Source organism: Paramormyrops kingsleyae, chromosome 6 (assembly GCF_048594095.1).
Source record: "Paramormyrops kingsleyae isolate MSU_618 chromosome 6, PKINGS_0.4, whole genome shotgun sequence".
In the NCBI taxonomy this organism is placed as follows: domain Eukaryota; kingdom Metazoa; phylum Chordata; class Actinopteri; order Osteoglossiformes; family Mormyridae; genus Paramormyrops; species Paramormyrops kingsleyae.
This window is the reverse complement of record NC_132802.1, coordinates 34,263,183-34,288,245: the sequence shown is the minus strand read 5'-3', so window position 1 is coordinate 34,288,245 and position 25,063 is coordinate 34,263,183. Positions and strand designations below refer to the sequence as shown.

At 45.0% G+C, this 25,063-nt stretch overlaps 1 protein-coding gene across 3 annotated transcripts in view; it reads left to right on the top strand.

Moving 5' to 3' along the window:
- The window catches only part of cacna2d2a (calcium channel, voltage-dependent, alpha 2/delta subunit 2a), a 261,328-nt gene that overhangs the window by 126,484 nt on the left and 109,781 nt on the right, over positions 1 to 25,063 (top strand). For all 3 annotated transcript variants that reach the window (XM_023821052.2, XM_023821053.2, XM_023821051.2), the window contains exon 4: positions 679 to 738. In XM_023821052.2, coding sequence (XP_023676820.1) covers positions 679 to 738 — 60 coding nt within the window. The remainder of the gene's footprint in view (positions 1 to 678; positions 739 to 25,063) is intronic.

Sequence of the window (25,063 nt, the reverse complement as noted above, 5' to 3'; positions counted from 1 at the left end):
GGAGAAATTAAGTATTATTCTTTCAGTACAGGTATAGTCTTTTGACTAGATATATAACATTTGCCGTTTGACATTTACACTTAGTGGACTCTTAGAAAGATTCACAATTGTTGTATAAAATATAGTGTATGAATGTCATTCTATAATTCAGTCATTATTAATTTGAATATGAAATATGAAGACTTTGAGAGTTTGACCCTTACACCTTAAGAAGCACTTTAGATATAATATAGAGCAGTATAATTAGTGGAATTTTGGGAATTCCTTCAAAAAGCAATTCAAGTTGGTACCATAGATGTTAAAGTTAAACATTTAAGCTGTTTCACAATTAATTTACACGCTGTGCAAGATGCCGGGTCTTATTTGATGGAAGTGGGGATGGAAATGAGTTTTGAGAGAATGAGGGTGGAAATGACTACAGCAAGGAGGTACTCAGGCATTAGAGTCTAGCAGTGTTTTTGGAGACCAAAGTCACCCTAATTTGCCCCTCTGTAGAAGCTATATGAACTGTATGGTGCCCATGCCATACTGTCCCTGTCTGATGTGCTGGTGGATGGTGACCTGTGCCAGTGACATCCAGAGAACTTGACTCACCCTGGAGTGAGAGCTCTGAATAAGCCTGTCATTAAACTGCTGAAAAGCCACTCACCTCTCCCTTTCACCTTGTGTCCTCCACAGAGACTGGCCAGGGAGGCGGAGCAGCTGCAGAAGGAGCATTCTTGGCAGGATGGCATCAGGGTAAGGCTCCTTAATCTCTGCTTCGGTGTGCTCTCTACCCCATCCTACACACTTCAGTTCAGAACCTTACCATTAGGTGGGAGAGTCCTCTATTTCTGGGAAGCTGAGCAGGATTTCAGAGCTAACCGGCGGGCCAGCTTCTCCTTACGTACATCAAGATAGCTGTCTGGAAAATAGTTTATATTTTATTACTAAGTTTCTCCACCAATGTTATAAAACACCTGGCTGAACCCATCATTTGCGCTGATTACAGTTTAATCAGTGTGGCAAAGATCGCACTAAAATGATATTCTGCCTGAATGATTTTCTTGCTCTCCAGATAACTATTTTTTGCATGCTGCTGCACATGACTGATTTCAAAAGGAATGGATCTGACTTCAAAGGTCACCACACAGTTATGTCCTTAAACAAATGAGGGATCCTTTAAATGGATCGCATCACCATGTGTATATCTGGGTATGCTTCAGTGCGTGTGTGTGTGTGCGTTGGGGTGTGGATATTTTGTGGCAGAAAGGTGTTTGCTGCATAATCTCTTCAGAAGAGATCTGTTGGGTCCAGGCTTAACCAAAGAATCCCGCTGAGAACCTTTCTCTAAATTAATGGGATTTCGCCACATGGGCCAGACCTGATGGGCCGCTTTTCTGAAAAATCGAAACTTATCAAGGTCTCCCAAAGACCCGCCTCCGCGGTTGGATCAACTCAAGTTTCTCTCAGTGCTCTCTCTTCATTAACTCCCGGGGCTTTCAGTTAAGGACACATTACCGGCCTGTGCTGGGGCTTCTGCCTGACTGTGGCCATGCAGCAGGGCATCCCATTGGAGTGCTGTCATGGAAAGGTAAACGGCGCACGCTCGGGTGGTGTCTGGATCTTACGTGTTTGTGCCTCTCCCATGTCCGGGCGCAGTGGCGGTGATATCACCCGGTTATTGGTTTGCTGATTTGCATGTCAGTAGGGGAGCTGATGTTCATTGAGCTCCTATATTTAAACTTAAGGAGTTCAGAATGAACTCCAGAAGAAAAGAGCGTCCAGCCCCTCTCCAGGAGATTGGTTCCAGAACCCACGCTATGCGTTGAGGTGAGCCCGACTATATCTAGTCGATATCTCTCAATCTCGCGCACAATCCTCCCTTGGCCGCCACCCGATCCACAAAGCATCGAACCCCTGACATTCCCCTTGTGGGTGGTGGGCCCACCTGGGGACAGTCCCGCGTGCCTCTTTCGGGTTATGTCCGGCCACCAGGCGCTCGCCAACGGGCCCCTCCCCCAGGCCTGGCTCCAGGGTGGGGCCCCGGTGACCCTAGTCCAGGCAAAGGAAACGAGACCTTGATAGAATTCTTTGTCATAAGAGTTCTTTAGGATTGCTCTTTGTCTGGCCCCTCCCCTGGGACCTTTTTGCCTTGGGAGACCCTACCAGGGGCTATTGCCTCCGACAGCATAGCCCCCAGGGTCACGATAAGGTGGCAATCCAAGGAGGGGGGCACGGTGACACTGTGGTTAGTGCTGTCATCTCACACCTCGGGGACCCGGGTTTGAGGCTGCACCTTGCTTCCATGTTTGTGGAGTTTGCATGTCCTCCCCGTGTCATTGTGGCACTTCCTCTGGGCACTCTGGGTTCCCCCCCTCCACAGTCCAAGTATATGCTGAATCTGATTGGAGTTACCAAATTTCCCTGTAGTGTTAGTATGTAGTGTTATGGGTTGGCACCCCATCCTGGGTTATTCCCTGCGTTGTGCCCATAGCCTCAGAAAGAGGCTCTAGACCCCCATGATCTTCAATAGGACAATCAGCTACAGAGTATGGATGGTATTTGGATCTGAATTTGCATCTTGGAGTGTCCATTGAAAATATTAATTAGTTGTTTATTAGTCAGAGATAATACTATATGCTGCGGGAGTTTCATGTCCTTCCTTTTGCTTTTAAGCTTTTAACCTAAATATCTCTTTAAAAAGTGTTTCAGCACCCATGCAGACCCCACCCTAGAAAGAGAGCCCACCACCCCCAGCCCCTACTCCCTCAACGCCAGCCGCAGCTCAATTTATGCTCATTTTTTGCCATTTCCTTCGAAATGGAACCATTCTCTAGGTGCCACACTTCCATGCTCCTCTTCTGTTACCTCAGGGTGAAAGCCAGACATGAAAACCTATTAAAGAAGAAGAAATAGGAGTCACTGCCACCTGAATATTTTTATGGTACATTATCCGTCAATGTAATGTCAAATTTTGTAAAGTGTGATGAAAACAAACAAACTGAAAAGTATAAATGACCTTTACCGATTTGCTCTGCATTTATTAAAAGCTTTTCCCCCCAATTTTAACCCAAACTGGAATGACAGGTAGACCCCTTTATTGAACATAAGAACATAAGAAATTTACAAACGAGAGGAGGCCATTCGGCCCATCAAGCTCGTTTGGGGAGAACTTAATAGCTTAGAGCTATATTAAAATCTAATCTAGCTCTGATTTAAAGGAACCCAGGGTCTTAGCTTGCACTGCACTAGCAGGAAGACTATTCCATACTCTAACTACCCGCTGTGTAAAGAAGTGCTTCCTCAAATTCATTTTAAAATGTTCTCCTGCTAAGTTCCACTTATGGCCACGAGTTCTAGTGTTTAAACTAATATTGAAGTAGCCATTTGGCTGAACAGCATCCAGACCTGTTAGAATCTTATAGACCTGGATCATGTCCCCCCTTAGTCTTCTTTGCTCGAGGCTGAACTGGCCCATGCTTACGTAACCCTGGGGGGTAAAGCCACCTGCCTCTTTCTGGGCCTGCACTGAATGACCTGACGCTCTTGTAGAGCAGCTCCGCTCCGTTTGTGGTGCCACTGAAGCCCATTTGATGACCCATGTTGCTATAGAACATCTATGGGGTAGCAAACCCAACCGCCTCACCTTCCTGTCGGAGTGGCCTCCTCACACCTGCCAGAAAATAAATGCAGAACAGCAGGATCCGAACCCAGACCCCACTGTTTCGCGTGTGTGTGTTTTTAATTGTTTCTATTAGATATCTGTGTGACTGTGAACATGTCTAATTAATCTGGCTGAGATGTTGTTGAGTCGCCGGACTCCTGTGTAATTCTGTCCAAAAAGGCAAAGCACTTTTCCCATGTGCATCTTTGTCTGTGACTCTTTTCCTCTCGCTTTACCTGTATGTTGGAGCTCCTTGCTTGACCTTCTGCAAAGGGTGAATATCGCATTTCTGCCAGTGAAAGCCTCTCTTTTCTACGCCTCTTTCCTGCCTCCTTATCTCACCCTCCCTCTCTCTGTTTTCCTCTTTATCGGTCTCTGTTTTTCACGCTCTGATCTGTCCCCATCTCTTTGTCTCATTCCTGGACAAAGTGAAGTAAATGAACTCATTTGCGTCTCGTCTCCCCGCTCCGCGTGACCGTTGTCATCTGTCTGTGGGTTTGTGTGTGCGGTTGGGGTGGAGGGGAGGTGTCTGGGTCAGTGTTCTAGCAGTTGTAGTGTGCCCATGCCTGTGGCATATCTCTCCCTTCAGCACGGTTCCCTCTGCCCTGCCACCTGGATGGTCACCACTGCGACCGGGAGCAGGGACCAATAGATGCAATGACCTAGACGTGTCCCAATGACTCTCTTACTGCGAGCACTGCTTTGGCGAAATAAATGAATGCTGCACCTACATCGCACTGTATAACTCGGCGTACTGCCACCAGTTGATTAGCAGCATGATTCTGCTAATGTTTGCAGCCCAGTTTTACGTGTGGAGGCCATCCATCGTTGTGCTTTCACATGCTTTCAGTGACGTGATGGTAAAGCCTGTCGATTTGCAGGAAAAGATGTGCGAGACTTTAAATTTTGGTGAAATTAATATGATATTCCTGTTATGTTATGGCTGTGTTATCTAGAACCAGAGTTTACACCTCCGACATGCCGTGGGGTTTGCTGGAACTGGCATCTGCACCGGTTTTTATTCCACATTTCTGCATTGGTGTAACTTTTAAAATGGGTGTGGGGCTATAAATTATCACCCAATTTCAACAGGCTGGCTTGCTGGCTCACCAGGCACCAGCTCCAGGAAAAAAGTCACTGTGGTGCAGATAGATGCCCCCCCAGGCAGACACACATGCAGACACACACACACACACACACGCACATACACACACAGACACACACACCACACATGCACATACACACACACACACACCACACATGCACATACACACACATGCAGACACACACACAGTGACACACACGCATACACACACACACACACAGGCACATACACATGCACACACACACACGCACATGCACATACACACACAGACACACACACCACACATGCACATACACACACATGCAGACACACACACACACAGGCACATACACATGCACACACACACACAGACACACACACATGCACATACTCACACATGCAGACACACATACACACACACACACGCATACACACACACGCACACATGCCCCCAGTGTTCCCATTCCCAGGCAGGCTGAGGGCAAGGAGATCGCCACTGAAATGAGCGACGCCTGCGGGCGGCAGGAGTCATCGGCGTGCTTCCTGGGAATGTGCATCATTCCCACAGAAGCAAGCCGCCCGAGAAATTTAACACAGGCGAAACGGTTTTACATTTGAAAGTCAGTTTCTGGGATTAAATGAATTGTTCCCATAAAGATTTTGGGGCCAGGTGCTCGAGTGTGGCAAAAACATTTTTCTAGCTTTAATATCCACAGCAATTTTATGCATACCATCCTGTCCATTATATATACCTTTCAGGACATAACAGGCAATTCCGGCGAGTGTATGTGTGTGTCTAAGTGTTTGAAGTATGATAAAGCTGCGCGCGGGGGCCCCCAGACCCGTGTAGCCACAGAGAGTTAACTCAGCCGTCATTTTTGTCCTCCATGTCTCCTGGGAAACCGCCGTATGAAGTCAGACTGTCATGGTACGCTACCCACAAATGGATTTTTACCCCCCCCTCCCACCCCCCCGAGAATCCCCTAGGATATTTGTATAAAGGTTTTAACAGATTTAAAACAAATAGTTGTACTGCCCCCTCCCCACTGAAACCCGTCACCACATGTATTCACCAGTAAACTGGGTTGTGACAGATTCTGGAAGTGTCCAAGGGACAATCGGTAGGTTTGACAGCATTGTAAACCTTGGCCTCTGTGCACTCCTAGCAGTACGATCCACTGGCACATAGCTGTTGTTCCTAGGCTGCTGTGGAACACCTGTTCGCAGCTCCTTTGACCTGCACCCTTGATTTGTGACCAGCATCCGAAAGTTGTGCTGTACAATCAGCTGTGTTAAATTTGTGGGTGTTCTGGAGGAACCAAATATAGGAATCAAAGTACATGTTGTGTGAAACAGCGTGGAGGCTCTGTTATACATGCAGTGAAAGAGTGCTGTACATGTATACAGTGCCCACAATTACATGGAGATTTGTGGTAATGGAGTTTGCAATAAATAGCATCCAGCTACTTCAGCGACATGAAGTGCAGCAGTGATGATTTTTCACCCGGGCAGTACAGCCTGTGTGTGTAGTGCTGTCTGCGTCATCAGTGTGTGTGCAGTGTGTCCCTCAGGCTTGGAGAAGGGACCCTTTCTGTTTACTCACAAGGTCATACTCACCCTTAAAATGGTACCTGTCATGTCAGCAGGTGTTAATGCATGAGCAGAAGTGGGGTTTAAATTGGGGACATGATGTCAAGGGCTGGGGCTCAGCAGGTAACACTGTGGCATCACTCTTCCAGGGTTAGGGCTTAAAATCCCACCTCCTCTGTGTGTGTGTGTGTGTGTGCATGTGTGTGTGTGAATGTGTGTCTGCGTGTGTGGGTGCGTGCATGTGGGTGTCTGCGTGTGTGTGTGTGGGCATACATGTTTTGCATCGTGAGGATCAAATGTCCCCACAGTGTGATAAAGACCTGTTACTTTGACCTTGCGGGGGCATTTTTTGGGTCTCACAAGGGGAAACGCAATTTAAAAAAAAAAGAATCTTTGCAATCAAAAAATTAAAAATGCCAAATGTCTTGTATTTTGTTTGGTTACTTATGGTTAAGGTTAGGGCTGGTAGGAGTCAAGGGTGTCGTGATTGGGGTTAGAGATGAATGGAAGGTCCCCATTTGGATTTGTAAGTGTGCCAACGTGTTTGTGTATGTATGTGAGAGTGTGTGTGTGTGCATCTGTGTGTGTGTGTCTGCGTGTGTGTCTGTGTGTGTGCATGTGTGTCTGTGTGTGTCTGCATGTGTGTCTATGTCTGTGCATGTGTGTGTGCATGTGTTTCTGTGTGCACATGTGCGTGTGTATATGTGTGTGTGAGTGTGTCTGCATGAGTGTCTGTGTGTGTATGTATGTGTGTCTGCGTGTGTGAATGTGTGTGCATGTGCATGTGTGTCTGTGTCTGTGTGTGGTGTTATCATGTTCTCCTCCTGTTTTTCGGTTTCCTCCTGCAGTCCAAAGGCATGCATATAGGCCGGTGCGTATCCCTAAGTGGCCTACAGTGAGAATGGCCTTGCTTCCTGCCCAGGGTGCTACCATGCGCATTATGCTGCTTGGGACAGGCTCTAGCCTCCAGCCTCCAGCCTCCAGCCTCCAGGCTCCAGGCTCCAGGCTCCAGGCTCCAGGCTCCCCTCCACACGGATGGGTAGATGGGTTTGGAATGCCAGTTTGAGGAGGTGGTACCTGTGGCGCCTACATTTCCATGTTGGTTTTTTTTTTTTAACTATGAATACAGGTCGAAAATATTATATTGTGGAATACAAATCCCAATGGTAATCTGCCATTAATAATGTATTACAGTTGATTTCATTTGCCTTTGTAATTAGGACAGGTAATGAATCTCACCGGGGGGGAGGGAGGGGGGCTGTAAACCTGTTAAAATCCTTCAGAAGCTGAGTGGGGGGGGATGACACATTCTGTAGATAAGATTTCCTCTGTTTTTATTTTCCACTCTTTTTGAATATATGTTCTTCAAATACTGCTGATTGACAGTTTAATTAGATTATGGCTGTGTACCCCCCCGGGCATGTTAAGGAGCGCCGCAAAACATGGTGGGGGGGCAGGAGCTGGCAAAGCATGCCGTAGAGAGGGGCCACTTAAAGCTGAAGGGCCGAGTCATGCAGGAAGTATTAAGGAGGACATGCTGATGTCACTGCAGATTGATAGGAAGTATTAAGGAGGACATGCTGATGTCACTGCAGATTGATGGGGGGTGGGGGGGGTCAGTGCTGGGTGAGGAGGATCATCTTCCTAACTCCTGATCGCAGTACTTAATTGTGATAAGCATAGATCTGGTGAGAGTCAGCTCTGAAAGGATTAACATCCTTATAATTAATAAGTCTCCTTAATTATTAATACATCCAGTCCTCCGTATCCATGGGCTCTGCATCTGCATATCAACCAAACGTGGATCAAAAATATAAAAACTAAATCCAGAAAGTTGCCATATGCTCTGAGCACTATGCTGAATCCACGCAAATGAAGTGGGAATGAAAGAGAGAGAGAATGAATTCATTTATATTTTTTCTATTTAAAATCAATCATTTTTTATACGTGCTTGTATTTTCAACATATAGCGTTTAATTCTATTTATTTTTCTACTGAGCATGTGCAGACTATTTTTCTTGCTGTTATTCCCTAAGTAATAAAGTATAAGAACTATTATACATAAATTAAAGGTATTATAAGGTATTATAAGTAAACTGAAGATGATGTATAATATATGGGAGGATTTGTGTAGGTTATGTGCAAATATTACAGCATTTTATATACAGGACTTGTGCATCTGTAGATCTGGACAACTGCGGGGGTCGGGGGCTAGAACCAATATCCCCGCAGTTACCAAGGGACGACTGTATAATCTGTATAATGTGTAGGAACACAATAGGAAAACAAAATATCGTTTGATTGAAAAGTTATAGTTAATCTCTTTGATTATATTATTATATAAGGAAATTTTTCTGCAAGTGCATCATTTAAGTTGCAAATTTCCCCATTTTCTCAGAACTGCGGCACAGGTGTGTGATTCTGCGCCATGTCTTTGATGCACCATCTGCAGGGTCATTCTCCACCAATACACTCTTAAAATGGCCCTATAGTCAGCTGACAGTAGGTCAGAAGATGAACGTTGTCATGCATTTCTGAGCTATATAATGACTTTTTTGGGCTATTACTCTGCACAGCCATACGCAGTCTTTGTGCTCGCGTATGCTATGGATAGCGGGGCACTGGCATGGGTCATTATCACCCTGTGAGAGCACTTATATTTGCTAGTGTAGCCTGGAGAAAACATTACCAAGTATAATACCGAGGTTTTAAGTTAAATAGCCACCTCCTGCTGTTCCACATCGCGATTGAAACCAAAGGCGGAGAGGTTAATTCTGTGCAGTAATCGTTTCGTATGGCATGGTGAGCTTTGTGGGTGTCACGGCAGCGCAGTGGGCCAGTGGGCTGCACCGTCACCTAACACCATCAAGGCTGAAGGATTGAATCCCACCATCGGGCCGTATGCGCTGTGCGTCTCTTCTGGGTACTTTGGTCACCCCTCACCCAAGTCCAGAAACATGCACTTAGGCTAATTGGTATTTATGAATTGCCCATAATGTGTAATTGTGCCTTCTGATGGAGCCCCATCCCGTCCGAAGTGTTCCTCTGCAGCTTGGGAGGCCTGGAGTCTCTCCCAGACGTCATGGGAGCAAGGCAGGGGTATGCCATGCCTGTAGTCTGGAATGGCATTCATTCCCCCTCTGAGCTGATTGCCAAAGAGATTGTTCAGTTAAGTTGCCTCAAATTAAACATTATTACTTATTTCTTTTGTTATTGATTTTTTTTTTCCATTGCTGAAAAGAAATAACATTTCTTTTGCATACGTAAGTGGAACTGGCCAGTCGTGACCATCGGCACTTACTGTGTCTCTTCTTTTCCACGTAACACATTAAAAGTTTTATTTGACACCCCAGCTTTAGCGTGTCAGTGGCAGCTGCTCACCGGCTCCATTTCGATTGATACCTCAGTTCATGAATCCCAGCTGGTCCTAACTGAGCATCTGATTATTGGGATTTGAAATTGGGTCAGCTGACTAGACTTGTAGTCAAGACCGCCTAAACCAAGACCAAGACACTACCAAGATCAGAGGGTATCGAGACCAAGACTAGACCAAGACTAAGACCAAGACAGACCGAGTCAAGAACAAGACAAAGTCGACACAAGACCAAGACCGAAAAAAAAGACTCCCTTAACTATTGTGTGCTGTTGAGGACTGAGAGGACGGGTACTGCACGATTTGGGGAAAATATTGAATCGCGATTTTTCTGACAGAAATTGTCAAGCTTCAGTTCAATATTCAGTGTGTAGTAATTTTAAAACATATGACGCAGCATGCGATACCATCAGTATTAACTGGTCTATATTCTAATGCAAGGATGAAAATTTAAAGATGTGATGTGTGAAGTTAAATAAAGTAATAATGAAAACAAGTGCAGCAAAAAGAAAAATAGCGATCTTTCAGGTAACGCTTATTACCCTCCTAATAACACTAGAACCGCTTTTTCCCACGCCAATGAACAAACACGAACTACTTCGGTGTATGCAGCCCTTTTGTTTGCGCTATTGTGTTGTTAGCTGCTGTTAACACTAATAACACTCAAAAAAACGTAATGTTCATAACAGAGTGGCTGTTCTGTCCTGAAACCGTAATGCTGGAAATTTTTAAATGTAGTATGCATTTTATAAAATTGTTGAATAAATAGAAGTCGTTTATTGGTGATTTCATGGTGGTCGAAGTTTCTGCTTTTTAACAACTGTATACAGTTATTTCCTATACAAATCAATTAAGGTGAAACAAAAAATGTACGTGTTCATGGTTGCAAACTTTTTCAGACTCACGCAAGAAATCTTATGGCAAATCTATATTCCATTCTGAACTTAAAATTAGCTGCATCAAAAACGTCACGGCAGTTTGCAAACCCTACCGACTACAATTAAGGTAATAAAACTTACATACATGTAAATGTGTGTGCAGAACAGAAAACAGAAAATCTCACTCCATGCAGTTGACCAAAGTTGCCAACCCTGCTTTTTATTTTAAATGAGAAGTAAAATGCAGTTTTCCACTGAAGCAGCTTATCATTCCTTTGTTACTCGGACAAATACAAAACGAATGATTAAACATTATATGTCAATTATATGTATGCGTCTCTTTTTGTATGTTTTCTAAATAAGACCACGTGCCCATACCCAACTGTAATAGCGATTAAAGCGATCTATTCTTTTAGTATTTATGTTAAAGCAAGACTTTTATTTTAATAACGTTGTGGGATTAATCTTTGGAAACACTTAAATTTAATAAGCACAAAAACATATGACATATGTTTATATATATATATATATATATATATATATATATATATATATATATATATATATATATATATATATATATTAGGGCTGTCAAAATTAACGGGTTAACGCGAATTAATCCATCATCATGATTAATCTGATTAAAATTTTTAACGCAATTAATCCATCTGCAGCGCAGAATGACTCAAAATCCCTGAAATGTCTCTGTCAACCGTATTCCGAGTCGGACTCCGAGTTTTGAAGCCGGAAGTGACGACGTGTGCTCACGTTTCTAGGAGATCCCGGAGCAGCACAGAGGATCCCGAGTCCAAGATGGCTGAGCCTTTTATTAACAGAAGCGAAAGTTGTAGTTTTGTACTGTTTAAGCACTACTTCACATTTGTGGCTCATTAAATCGGTCGCACACACTATACCGTCCAACTGTGAACGTGTTGCTACAGAGTTTTATACGTAAAGCACCGCACGTAGTGTGTTTTCGACTTATATTGTTAACAATGGCAGTTAACCAGGCTAAAATTGGATTTCATGATCAGATTATTTATATATATATATAGTGGGTTTTACGGCTTTTTTGGAGGTCACCGACTCCGCTGCTGTGACTGTCTCATTGTTGTTTTGATGGGTTAGCGGTATACTAATGCTATTGCCTATTAACAAAACCAAAGGTATGATACACTGAAGTATATTGCAGCTGGTGTTTAAAAGGAGCTCGCCGGTTCTATTGATGATAGGACCTTTCTGAAACAATCTCGGACCATGAAATAGGAAGGCAATTCACTTATAGCTCAGTAGCGGAATCAGTATTTTTCCGCACCGCGAATGTAACGTTTTCCTTGGGTTTTACGTGTTTGCTGTTTGCGGGCCTATATGCCTTCTTGGGCCACTTCTGATTGGTGAGCATGACTGGCACGCGAGAAGCACGGCTCTTGTGATTGGTGAGAATTACTGTCACACAGGGAGCACGTACGGCATGAATTTGTAAAACTATTCTCACAGCAGTTTTAAACCCTGGGTCCGACGTGCTGTATAATGTATATCCTAAATCGCGATTTTTGCGACTTGCTAATCGCGTTGTTTCAAATCGCGATTTCAATTTGAAATCGATAAATCGTGCAGCCCTAGTACTGACTGGTCCAAAAAGTCATCTGACAAAACAGCTAACACCTCCAACAACTGTCTAAAGGATGGCAAATATGTAACTGATTTCAATTATACTTAATTTGTAGATGAAATTGTAACATCAAATTGAAGATACACAATTATCCATCCATCCATCCATTAACCTCCGCTTATCCGAGGTCGGGTCGCAGGGGCAGCAGTCTCAGCAGGGACTGCTGACTTCCCTCTCCCCGGCCACTTCCTCCAGCTCCTCTGGGGAGAGACATAGTCCCTCCAGCGTGTCCTTGGTCTTCCCCGGGGCCTCCTCCGAGTGGGACATGCCCGGAACACCTCACCAGCACATGTAGACTGGTTGGGCAAACTCCCACGTACCCTCCAGGACCCTGCCGAGAGTATAGAGCTGGTCCACTGTTCCACGGCCAGGGCGAAAACCACACTGCTCCTCCTGAATCCGAGGTCTGACTGTCCGATGGACCCTCCTCTCCAGCACCCCCGGATAGACCTTATTCGGGAGGCTGAGGAGTGTGATCCCCCTATAGTTGGAACACACCCTCCTGTCCCCCTTCTTGAAGAGGGGGACCACCACTCCGGTCTGCCAATCCAGAGGCACTGCCCCCGATGTCCACGCGATGCCACAGATGCGTGTCAACAAAGACAGTCTTGTAACATCCAGAGCCTTGAGGAACTATGGGTGGATCTCATCCACCCCTGGGGCCCGACCACCGAGGAGCTTTTTAACCACCTCAGCGACCTCTGCCCCAGAGATAGGCAAGTCCACCCCCAAGTCCCCAGACTCTGCTTCCTCATTGGAAGGATTGAGGAGGTCTTCGAAGTATTCCTTCCACCGACCCACAACGTCCCGAGCTGAGGTCAGCAGTGCACCATCCCCACCATAAACAGTTTTGATGCTGCACTGCTTTCCCACCCTGAGACGCTGGATGGTGGACCATAATCTCCTCTGAGACAGCAAGACCAAGACAGCGAGACCAAGACAAGACCAAGACTATAGACCGTCGAGACTGTGACAAGACCAAGACAGCGTAGAAAGTGGTCTTGAGACCGGTCTCGAGACATCCAACTCTACAACTGACTGAGTTTTGAAGGAAGCTCAAAGGAATGTGGCTGAATCCGAGGTTATTATTGGGCTGTCTGCTTGTAGGATTTTGTATAACTGTTAACAGGGCTGTGACCTGGTTTTGGGTAAACCTTCTGCCACATGCATCTGTCCCGCTGATGTGGCCGTCTCACCCCCGCCCCCCCCCCCCCCCCCCCCCGTAAGCTGCCGTGCAAACGTCTGTATTGCTGCACAGTTTTATTTTTATCTTTTGGTGCACCATGCACCTGGTCTTGTTGGGCCTGGTCACCGTGATTGGTGAGTGGGGGTTTTCAGTCACCAACGCGGTGCTGGTGTAATCTGTAGTGGAGAAAACAAGCATGGAGAGGAAACAAAATGGGAGCTCCACCCCCCCCCCTTTCCCAAAATAGCCCTCTTCACTTGATTATGTCAAATTACCCAGAAAGAGATGTTTGCTAGTGTGCCGTAGCATGATGATGTAAGCGCTCCTGATTCCTGCAAGGCCCTTGGAGCACACTCCTCTGCCCTCCGCTGTCCAGCCCTCACTTCAGACGCCGAGTCGGTTGCTGCACGTTGTCCGTCGCCACATCCTTTATTTCCAGAAACATGTTTTATCTGAAGGGCAGTAATGACCCGTTTGGAGCTTTAAAGCCATGACCTCTGGCCACACCGCTGTTCTTAGGTTAACCCTTAGATGCATGGCTCATTCTAAAAACACTTTCGCATAACTTGGGTCATTAGTGACCAGACGGGTAAAATTTTAAAAATCAAGCCGCAAAATACCCATGACTCAGCAAACATTTACTTAATGTTTATTCCATGATGACTCTGAACAGTTTCTGAACATTTTTAATGCTTTATGAATATTTTTTAAGTAAATGAATTCGTAGCATTTCCTAGCCTATCCTGATATTAGCAACTAGCAATAATGGTGACTATTATATACATTTTTAATAGATCTATAACACTATTACATACCTGAGGTTACTCATGACCCGACACCTTTCTTGTGAATAAACGGTCATAAAATAGAAATTTGATGTTATTTTGGATTTTTTTTTTTGTAAATTGCTATGTATGAAAAGTATGAAGGATATCTAAAAGACTGAGTCAAATAATATTAAAAAAATAACAAAAAGTGACGTCCTGTTTCACTAGTGAGGTATGTATCTAAGGGTTAAAAGCCCTCCACCTCGTTCCTGACACATGGGGCTGTGTCATTGCTTGTAATTTCCGTTTGTCTGAGGCAAAGCCATTAACCGTTATTAGAGCATGAAGTCTTTACCTGCTTCTGTGTATGGAAGTGAGCACATGTTTAGAACTGCATTTCTTAAAACAGCTTTTTAGTGCAATTACAGTAGTAGTGTGATCTGTTTTAGCACATCATTAGGTTTGCCATCATAACATCATTCCAATGTGGTGTCCTCCATCTATTTCATGTATATAGCTCCTGCCCACCTCCTATCAGAGCCTCTATCATGAGGGCTGATGGAGGTCTGTTGGCTCGGCCTGTAGGGCTGCTTGTGAGAATCTCAGCAGCAAGACTGAGGACTGATTCAGGCTCAGCTGTGTGTGTCAGATGCTGACAAACGGAGAGACGGAATGGTGTGGTGATGCCATATATATCCACCTCTGCATCCTCAGAGTCCAAGAGAGATCTTTCCGGTTGTCTGGTCAGTCCTCTTCTGATGGGACTGGAGCCGAATAGGATCTTTGCAGGTTGAGGTCTTAATTTCTATAAAATTGCAATTGTTTATAAAGCAGCAGTGCCTGAATAGTCATTATAAAATCCGAAAAGAACATCCACACTTCTATAACTTCTAACCCGGTACGGTTGGAGCCTGGGATACCCTTATAGTGCAGGGCACATGCACACACTAAGGACAGTTATACCCTTATAGTGCAGGGCACATGCACACACTAAGGACAGTTATACCCTTATAGTGCAGGGCACATGCACACACTAAGGACAGTTATACCCTTAGAGTGCAGGGCACATGCACACACTAAGGACAGTTATACCCTTATAGTGCAGGGCACATGCACACACTAAGGACAGTTATACCCTTATAGTGCAGGGCACATGCACACACTAAGGACAGTTATACCCTTAGAGTGCAGGGCACATGCACACACTAAGGACAGTTATACCCTTATAGTGCAGGGCACATGCACACACTAAGGACAGTTATACCCTTATAGTGCAGGGCACATGCACACACTAAGGACAGTTATACCCTTATAGTGCAGGGCACATGCACACACTAAGGACTGTTATACCCTTATAGTGCAGGGCACATGCACACACTAAGGACAGTTATACCCTTATAGTGCAGGGCACATGCACACACTAAGGACTGTTATACCCTTATAGTGCAGGGCACATGCACACACTAAGGACAGTTATACCCTTATAGTGCAGGGCACATGCACACACTAAGGACTGTTATACCCTTATAGTGCAGGGCACATGCACACACTAAGGACAGTTATACCCTTATAGTGCAGGGCACATGCACACACTAAGGACAGTTATACCCTTATAGTGCAGGGCACATGCACACACTAAGGACTGTTATACCCTTATAGTGCAGGGCACATGCACACACTAAGGACAGTTATACCCTTAGAGTGCAGGGCACATGCACACACTAAGGACAGTTATACCCTTATAGTGCAGGGCACATGCACACACTAAGGACTGTTATACCCTTATAGTGCAGGGCACATGCACACACTAAGGACAGTTATACCCTTAGAGTGCAGGGCACATGCACACACTAAGGACAGTTATACCCTTAGAGTGCAGGGCACATGCACACACTAAGGACAGTTATACCCTTAGAGTGCAGGGCACATACACACACTAAGGACAGTTATACCCTTAGAGTGCAGGGCACATGCACACACTAAGGACAGTTATACCCTTAGAGTGCAGGGCACATGCACACACTAAGGACAGTTATACCCTTAGAGTGCAGGGCACATGCACACACTAAGGAAAGTTATACCCTTAGAGTGCAGGGCACATGCACACACTAAGGACAGTTATACCCTTATAGTGCAGGGCACATGCACACACTAAGGACAGTTATACCCTTATAGTGCAGGGCACATGCACACACTAAGGACTGTTATACCCTTATAGTGCAGGGCACATGCACACACTAAGGACAGTTATACCCTTAGAGTGCAGGGCACATGCACACACTAAGGACAGTTATACCCTTATAGTGCAGGGCACATGCACACACTAAGGACTGTTATACCCTTATAGTGCAGGGCACATGCACACACTAAGGACAGTTATACCCTTAGAGTGCAGGGCACATGCACACACTAAGGACAGTTATACCCTTAGAGTGCAGGGCACATGCACACACTAAGGACAGTTATACCCTTAGAGTGCAGGGCACATACACACACTAAGGACAGTTATACCCTTAGAGTGCAGGGCACATGCACACACTAAGGACAGTTATACCCTTAGAGTGCAGGGCACATGCACACACTAAGGACAGTTATACCCTTAGAGTGCAGGGCACATGCACACACTAAGGAAAGTTATACCCTTAGAGTGCAGGGCACATGCACACACTAAGGACAGTTATACCCTTAGAGTGCAGGGCACATGCACACACTAAGGACAGTTATACCCTTATAGTGCAGGGCACATGCACACACTAAGGACAGTTATACCCTTATAGTGCAGGGCACATGCACACACTAAGGACAGTTATACCCTTAGAGTGCAGGGCACATGCACACACTAAGGACAGTTATACCCTTACAGTGCAGGGCACATGCACACACTAAGGAAAGTTATACCCTTACAGTGCAGGGCACATGCACACACTAAGGAAAGTTATACCCTTACAGTGCAGGGCACATGCACACACTAATGACAGTTATACCCTTAGAGTGCAGGGCACATGCATACACTAAGGACAGTTATACCCTTACAGTGCAGGGCACATGCACACACTAAGGAAAGTTATACCCTTACAGTGCAGGGCACATGCACACACTAAGGAAAGTTATACCCTTACAGTGCAGGGCACATGCACACACTAATGACAGTTATACCCTTAGAGTGCAGGGCACATGCACACACTAAGGACAGTTATACCCTTACAGTGCAGGGCACATGCACACACTAATGACAGTTATACCCTTAGAGTGCAGGGCACATGCACACACTAAGGACAGTTATACCCTTACAGTGCAGGGCACATGCACACACTAAGGAAAGTTATACCCTTACAGTGCAGGGCACATGCACACACTAAGGAAAGTTATACCCTTACAGTGCAGGGCACATGCACACACTAATGACAGTTATACCCTTAGAGTGCAGGGCACATGCATACACTAAGGACAGTTATACCCTTACAGTGCAGGGCACATGCACACACTAAGGAAAGTTATACCCTTACAGTGCAGGGCACATGCACACACTAAGGAAAGTTATACCCTTACAGTGCAGGGCACATGCACACACTAAGGACAGTTTTGATTCACCTATTGATGCATGTTTTTGGACCATGGGAGATCACCTGCAAAAACATGGTGAAAACATGCAAACTCTTCACACAGGGGAGCAGACAGGACCAGGATCCAAAGCCCTGAACCTGGAGTTTTTATGCTACAGTGCTAAACACAGAGCCACCTTCAAAAAAACATTTGATACTGTAGCTACTGGCTCTGAATAAAGTGTTTATATTATTCATGATACAGTGTATGCATTAGCAGTTGCAAAAGGAGATTTTATCTTATTTCTTAATTACAGTTGGTGATAATGGTATTCTAATATTACTATGGCACAGACACCCTGCAATGCAGATGAAAAATCAGGCTTTGGAAGTAAAGAAAAAAATGCTAACATTCCATAACATATTTTAGATATGGGGGATCATTTTGACATTTCTCACATTTTTTTCCTGACTTTCGCCCTTGGATGAGTTTATGGTTTAGCTTTCATTTAACCCAGCCTACGGGTCATGTGCTGCAGTGTGATTGGCAGGCTGTGGCAGCGGCAGGTCAGTGCTGTGCAGAAGCCATCTGGTGCCAAACACATACACTCCTCCTTAGAGAGTATTGTGCCCATGTGCTGGTCCCCTTCTATCTCACCTTCAGTGTTTCCCAGTTAGCGGGGTTGGGCGTCTGCCATCTCTCCCCTACCTCATCTCTCACCCGAGTATTAAAACAGCGATCAGCGGGGTCACTGGTGTGCAAATGCAGAGAACAAATTGTCAGTCCTGTCAAAATCCCTCACATCCCAGGTGGAAGATTTACCACATGAAGATTCAGGAAGTACTGGTGTGTATCATTGAGTGGAAACCCCAGACAGCAGGTGGGCAAATGTAGATGGGTTGAGGAAGTGGGTGGCTGCTCCTGGCAGGGCCATAGGAATGGGTAAATGTGGGCACAGTGTGGGTACTAGACAGCCTTAGTGTGCCAGCCACTGCCCAGGGGCCCTGCACAGTATGTGGAGAGCTCTCATGTGTATAAGTTATAGAGCAATGTGTCTCAACCCAGTCATCCAAGACCCCAAGACAGTCCACGTTTTTGCTCCCTTCCAGCTCCCTGTCAAACAGTCCACGTTTTTGTTTCTCTGATGGTCCCCGAGGACCAGTTTCACAAACCATTGGTATAGAGAAATTAATGCACAGTTTTCAGTGAAATGTTTTTAATGTCAGCATGGTGGCTCAGTGTGTTGCACTTCTCAATGGGGGTTTGACTCTCACCTCTGCTCTGTGCATGTCCTCCCCGTAGTGCAAGATTTCCACCTACATTCCAAAAATAATAAATAAAGATAACCTGCAACTGCATGCTTTTCTTTCACAAATTCAGATTATACTCTAGAAGTACTGCAGACCAAAACCAGACCAGTAGTTTTTTTGACCTCTGCATAAATGGTCCTCAGTTCCAGATAGTGTATTTGTGTAAAAATGCCAATCAGCTTAGATCTGAGATGCTGTGTGAAGGACCTCGAGGATCTGGAGGGACACAGCAGGTTCCTGGGTGCAAACAGAAGTTGTTGGGAACCAGCGGCAGCAGGGACAGCAGAAGAAGGCTTGTAGAAGACGATTCTGACTTGCAGGACGCGCACCTCATTTCATGCAAGAAGTGTGCTAATGATCTATTTCATACCTGTACCGGCCCATCTGCCGTGCAAATGTGGTTGGGCCCTTCCTGACACGATCATCTCAGCGTGGACAGGAGCAGATCCTTGGTGTTTGGACAGTAAATCACACAGCCATGTGTTATTGTTGTCATTCTTCATGTTGTACTGGAGATAGACGGTATGGCTATTTGTAGCATTAGACTTACTATTATACGATTATGATCATCGTGTGATTTAAGATGCACGTCGCCTGAAAAGAAATGATGTGTGAAATAGACATTAAAGTACTTTATTGGCTTTTATCTCTCAAGGTCATCAGTCTGCCCCACACATCTCTTGTGGAGTGTTCTTATTTGTAATGACACAAATGAACAAGTTCATTTCCTTAGGTTTTTTTTAAGAAAAAGGAAATCTTCATCCACATTTATTGTGTGTAATGTTGTCTTACTTCTGATCCAGTTTTGGTAAGTGCAAAGACGTGAAATATTTGTATTTCTAACAGATCCTAATAACATTTCTGAGATTTCTGAGGTTGTACAAGATCTCTTGACTTTTCCTATGTAATACTAGGTCAAGGTTATCCCTAACCCAGCCCCAACTTTAACCATAAGAACCAAACAAAATCAATACATTTGGCAATACTTTTGGCATTAGTTTTTACATTGCATTCACAGATTTTATCTCCCCTTGTGGGGGGGCAGAATGTCAAAATAACTGGCTTTAATCACATTGTGGAGATTTTTAATACGTACATGACCACACCCACACAGGGGCGGACTTACCATACGGCACAGGAAGGCAGCTGCCCGGGGCCCCCAAAAGCTAGCAGCTCCATGACGACAGAATGTCCACAAATTACATTTATGAAAATACATTTCTTTGCATTTTTAATGGCAATTTTCAGGATTTACTAAGACGCCCCCCGTCCCGCCCGTAATTACTCCTACTTTGAGATTTTGCGCTGCTCAGCTTTCTTACTACTGGTTGTTTCATTGTCAAGTACAAACTAGCCTAACAGAAGGGGGAAACAGTGCAAAGACAAAAGACTAACTATCCCGCTAGAGTGGTAGACAAATTGTGAAAAGTCATGGAGAGAACACAGCTACATGAACATATGCAAAAATTTAAAAAATGCAAAAACCGTAGCTTAAGTATCAGTAAGGTATAGGCTATCATATCCTGCAGCCCTGGGCCACGGCCAAAGAGGGACTGGCTAAGGTATAGGCTATCATAGGCTGCAGTCCTGGGCCACTGCCAAAGAGGGACTGGCTAAGGTATAGGCTATCATATCCTGCAGCCCTGGGCCACAGCCAAAGAGGGACTGGCTAAGGTATAGGCTATCATAGGCTGCAGTCCTGGGCCACTGCCAAAGAGGGACTGGCTAAGGTATAGGCTATCATATCCTGCAGCCCTGGGCCACTGCCAAAGAGGGACTGGCTAAGGTATAGCCTATCATAGTCTGCAGTCCTGGGCCACTGCCAAAGAGGGACTGGCTAAGGTGTAGGCTATCATAGGCTACAGCCCTGGGCCACAGCCAAAGAGGGACTGGCTAAGGTATAGGCTATCATAGGCTGCAGCCCTGGGACATGGCCAAAGAGAGCCAAAGAGATTTCCCTATAGAAATGAATGGAGAGTCCCCACAAAGATATAATTACAAACCTGTGTGTGTGTGTGCATATGTGTGTATGCAGTTTTTCTTGAAAACTTAGTAGCAATGAATCAATGGCCCATAATTACTTGAATTTATTTGAACCAATTTATTTATACTTGTATTTTATCTTTTTACACATATTAGATTGACAGATGAAAGAAAAGGTGTGTTTTTAGAATCACAATGGATATGGCTTCAGACAGGGTTTATTCAAAGTACAGGGCTTATTAAAAGCACCACTTTGTGCCGCCAGGGCTGAAAGACTGCAGCCCTCATGATTTTGTTTTGCAGCAGTTTAAGAGAACAAAGAAGTAATTTGACCATGTCCACATAAATAGCAAAGTTGCTCGATCAATCAATCAATCGATTGATCCATCCATCTATCCATCCTTTATGTTCTAACCATTTTTCCTGATCAGGGTCAGGAGGACAAATTGCAATCCGCATCTCCAAATAAATAGTTAAGTTGATCCATCCATCCATCCATCATATCCTGACTATTCATCCTGATCAGGGTCACAAGGACAAATTACAATCCTCCTGCCCTTATGACCCTTGGGAAGGTGACTTGCTGTTCAGAGTTTGAATGTCCTATATCACAGCTCAGTGGTCTTTGTAAGCACAATAAGCTATATCTGTTTTTCAATACATTTTTATAATATAATTGTATTAGAACTAATATATAAACTCTTAGTCATGCCATTGTTGGATACATTAATCTAATGATGGAGGAACTAATTTCTAAAACTAACCCGGGTTTGTTCCATTTCTCATAATTTGATCGATAAATATTTTTCCTTTCTGTCCCTCTTGTAAAAGTGCTGAAATTACAAATAGCCACACATTTACCTTTGCTTGACGCCTCTGGTGGATGAAGCGAAATGTATGTTTATTATGCATCTGTTATCCAAATAAGCCTGTAAGTGTTACTCTGAGTATGTTCGTCCTCCATAGCTCTACCTCTGTTACCAGTCCTGCTCCAAATATAGGTCACGATAAAATCCAGGATGTAGCTGTGCCAAGGGGAGAAAAGATGCTATATTTGGAGTAAAATGAGACTTTGGTTCAGCAATAATAGCTGCTTGTCCTTGTTTGTCCTAGAGTTGTCTGTCCACCACATCCCCCCCCCCCCCCCCCCACGCCGCCCCCGTTCAGTCAAATGGCAGCAATAGGACTCGCGTGCTCACGTTCACCATTCCGCATTCTCTGCGATGATCGCCCGCGTTTGGATGACACGCACCTCGTGAGTGCGACCGGTCCGTACTCCAGCGACTGGAGTGCTGACTGCAGGGCTGGGAGGAGCCCGTGCGGCACAGGCGGTGCGTAAAAAGACTCGGAGAGGTGGCAGGACGACCGGAGAATGAGTCACGTTGAAAGGAGGAGGCAGATATACGGAGTGCGGTTCCATCAGAATGCATAGCGGCAGCTGCTGTGTATTTGAAATGCATTAGCGCTAATAGCTGTGCCATTAGCGGAGTGTAAGGTTCTCTCTACAGATGGGTTGCTATGGAGGTCCTGAGTATACATGAAGAGAGCGAGAGAGGCGAAGCGAGGGAGAGCAGCACCACGAGAGGGGGAGCCATCTTCTAGGCCATTTACTGTAATCATCACTCTGTAATCAATCAATCCTTTCATCGTCAAGCAAAAAGGCTTGTGCTAGCGTCTGAGTGGCTCTGCACCTCTGTGTGCACGTGAGTGAGAGAGGAACAGCGAGTGTGTCTGCATTTGGCTTTTCAACCTAATAGATGGAATTTTTGCTGTGTTTATTTATAATTGAGGAGGCAAAAAGCAGCTTTTTATTTTCTTGCTCGGGGTCTTTTTCATCAGTGCTCAGAAACGCTCATCTAATACTGACAGTAACTCACCAGCTTAACACATCCAACAGGACTGCTGTTGTTGCAGTGACCCCTTGTGGTGTGGGTAAGAATTGCAGCAGACATTGCTTCACCTCTTCATCCTTGTTGTTGGATGTGTCAGGCTTAATCATTGACTTTCAAGTGAAGATAATTAGCCCTTCAAAGAAAATTATTGCTCATCATCTGGCTGTTGCCCTTTTAGGACACTATCAGCCTTGCCATCATGATGTCTGCTTGTAGAACTATGCTGTAAGCTATTGAATAATAAGTTATCAATGGACTATTTAATCTAACTACATTAAAGATGACACTGAAAAAAGTCTTGATTTATTGTTTCTAGTTTCCTTTTTTAGAAAGGCCTTTTTAGACTTTATTCTTTTGATTGTATCCGGATTTTTTTTTTTGCCTTATCGTTTGTTTATTTATTTATTTTTTTTGCAGGCAGAAAAACTATGTCAATCAATCAGTCAAGATTATTTCGTGGAAAAACCCTTCACATCTGTCGCACAGCCCTCCGGATTGCAACACAAAAGTGTTTATTGAAACAAATTCCGGTGACAGTTAGCACTTAGCTGGTTTGATCTTTAGTGCGTCAGGCTGCGAGGTAGACAGTAAGTCTCAGATAGGATTTGTCATCCTGAGACATCACATGCTGCCTGTCACCGGCCTGTTAGGTTGGGCTTCTCCTGGAGCCTGATAAATGGCGTTTCCTGGATGCGTCGGGGCCCGCCTCCACTCCTGAGACATGAGCGCATGTCTGGCTGCAGTATTTAGTGACTGGTTGTTCATCGAAGAATGTGTGTTTTTATCAGGATGTTGGTTTTTGCAGTGATCATGTGCTGTGTTGTGGTTGCTTTGCAGTGATCATGTGCTGTGTTGTTGTTTTGCAGTGGTCATATGTTGTTGTTGCATTTTTGAATACCTTTCATTAATATTTTTTTTCACAAATGGGATTTTGACTAGCTGAGATGATCGTGATGCACATGCCCGAATAAGGAGATCACCACACATGCATGGATGTGAGACCAGTGCTACTTGCTGTGTCTCTCCACCCTATGCTCAGCCTGCTATTCACACTTAAAAAGGCTATAAGGAGATTTGAGATTTTAGCTGAGCCATTTTAGTGCCATAATAGCCCCCTATATGAACACACCTGTAACCCCCACTACCCACCATTTATTGCCATCATTCACACATATTGTACTTGGCGGATAAAAGGATACTGAGTCCAATTCATACGCCCTTTTGCTAGAGCTGCCATTTACAGGAAAGACAAATGGAACAAGGACAGACTCAGGGGGAGCAATTGAGCCCACAGCTACCTCTAGAGAAAAGTGCTTTTTTTGTTCCATGATTTGATTGATTTATTTATTTTTAAATCAAGCATTTAGTTGGTGGTGCCCTAATATGAACCACTTTGGTCAGTACCGGTGGATGAGGAGACGGGGCGGCCGACTTCACTGGCCGTCCATGCGGTTGCGTTTACAGGCCGCACAAATGGCCTGTGATAATGGTCCACCCGTTGGGGGGGGGAGGAGGGATCATGTATGTGTTTTAATGCATTTTCAGCCGCAGATAAACGTACAGGCCAAGCGTAGCCGCAAATGAACAGCTGTATTTTCCTAATAATATCGTCTGAGCGCGAGCAGCAGCAATCGGCTGCCAAGTAACAGGAAACATAAACAGGACTTATCGCAGACACTGGGGCTGTGCAACTGGCCTCCATCTGTTTACCAATGGAGGGAAGAAATAGAGGTGGGTGTTGGGCGCAGGGGGTGGAGGGGGGGGTATCGAGCACAGCACACAATTTAGCGAAGCAGCATCCCTATCAAGCGTATCTGATGGCATGGTCGCCTCACCGGAGAGCGGATTCGAGCCCGTTAATACAGAACACCATGCAGCGAGGCTAATATTCACTGGCTTACCGGCAGGGAGGGTTAACCCTTGCCTGGCCAGCCTGTCATGTGGCGGCGGTGTTTGGAGTTTTCCCATTGGTCCAAAGTTCAATATGCATGACGCATTTTTGGGGCTTTATGTGACCTGTTTACCTTAGACAAGCTTGTGCTGCTTTTTGCGTTGTATATTGGCGACATACGGCAGGAGTGCTGAGAAACCCCAGCTTTCCTCAAAAAAAAAACTGTGTATGATCTCAATTTTATGACA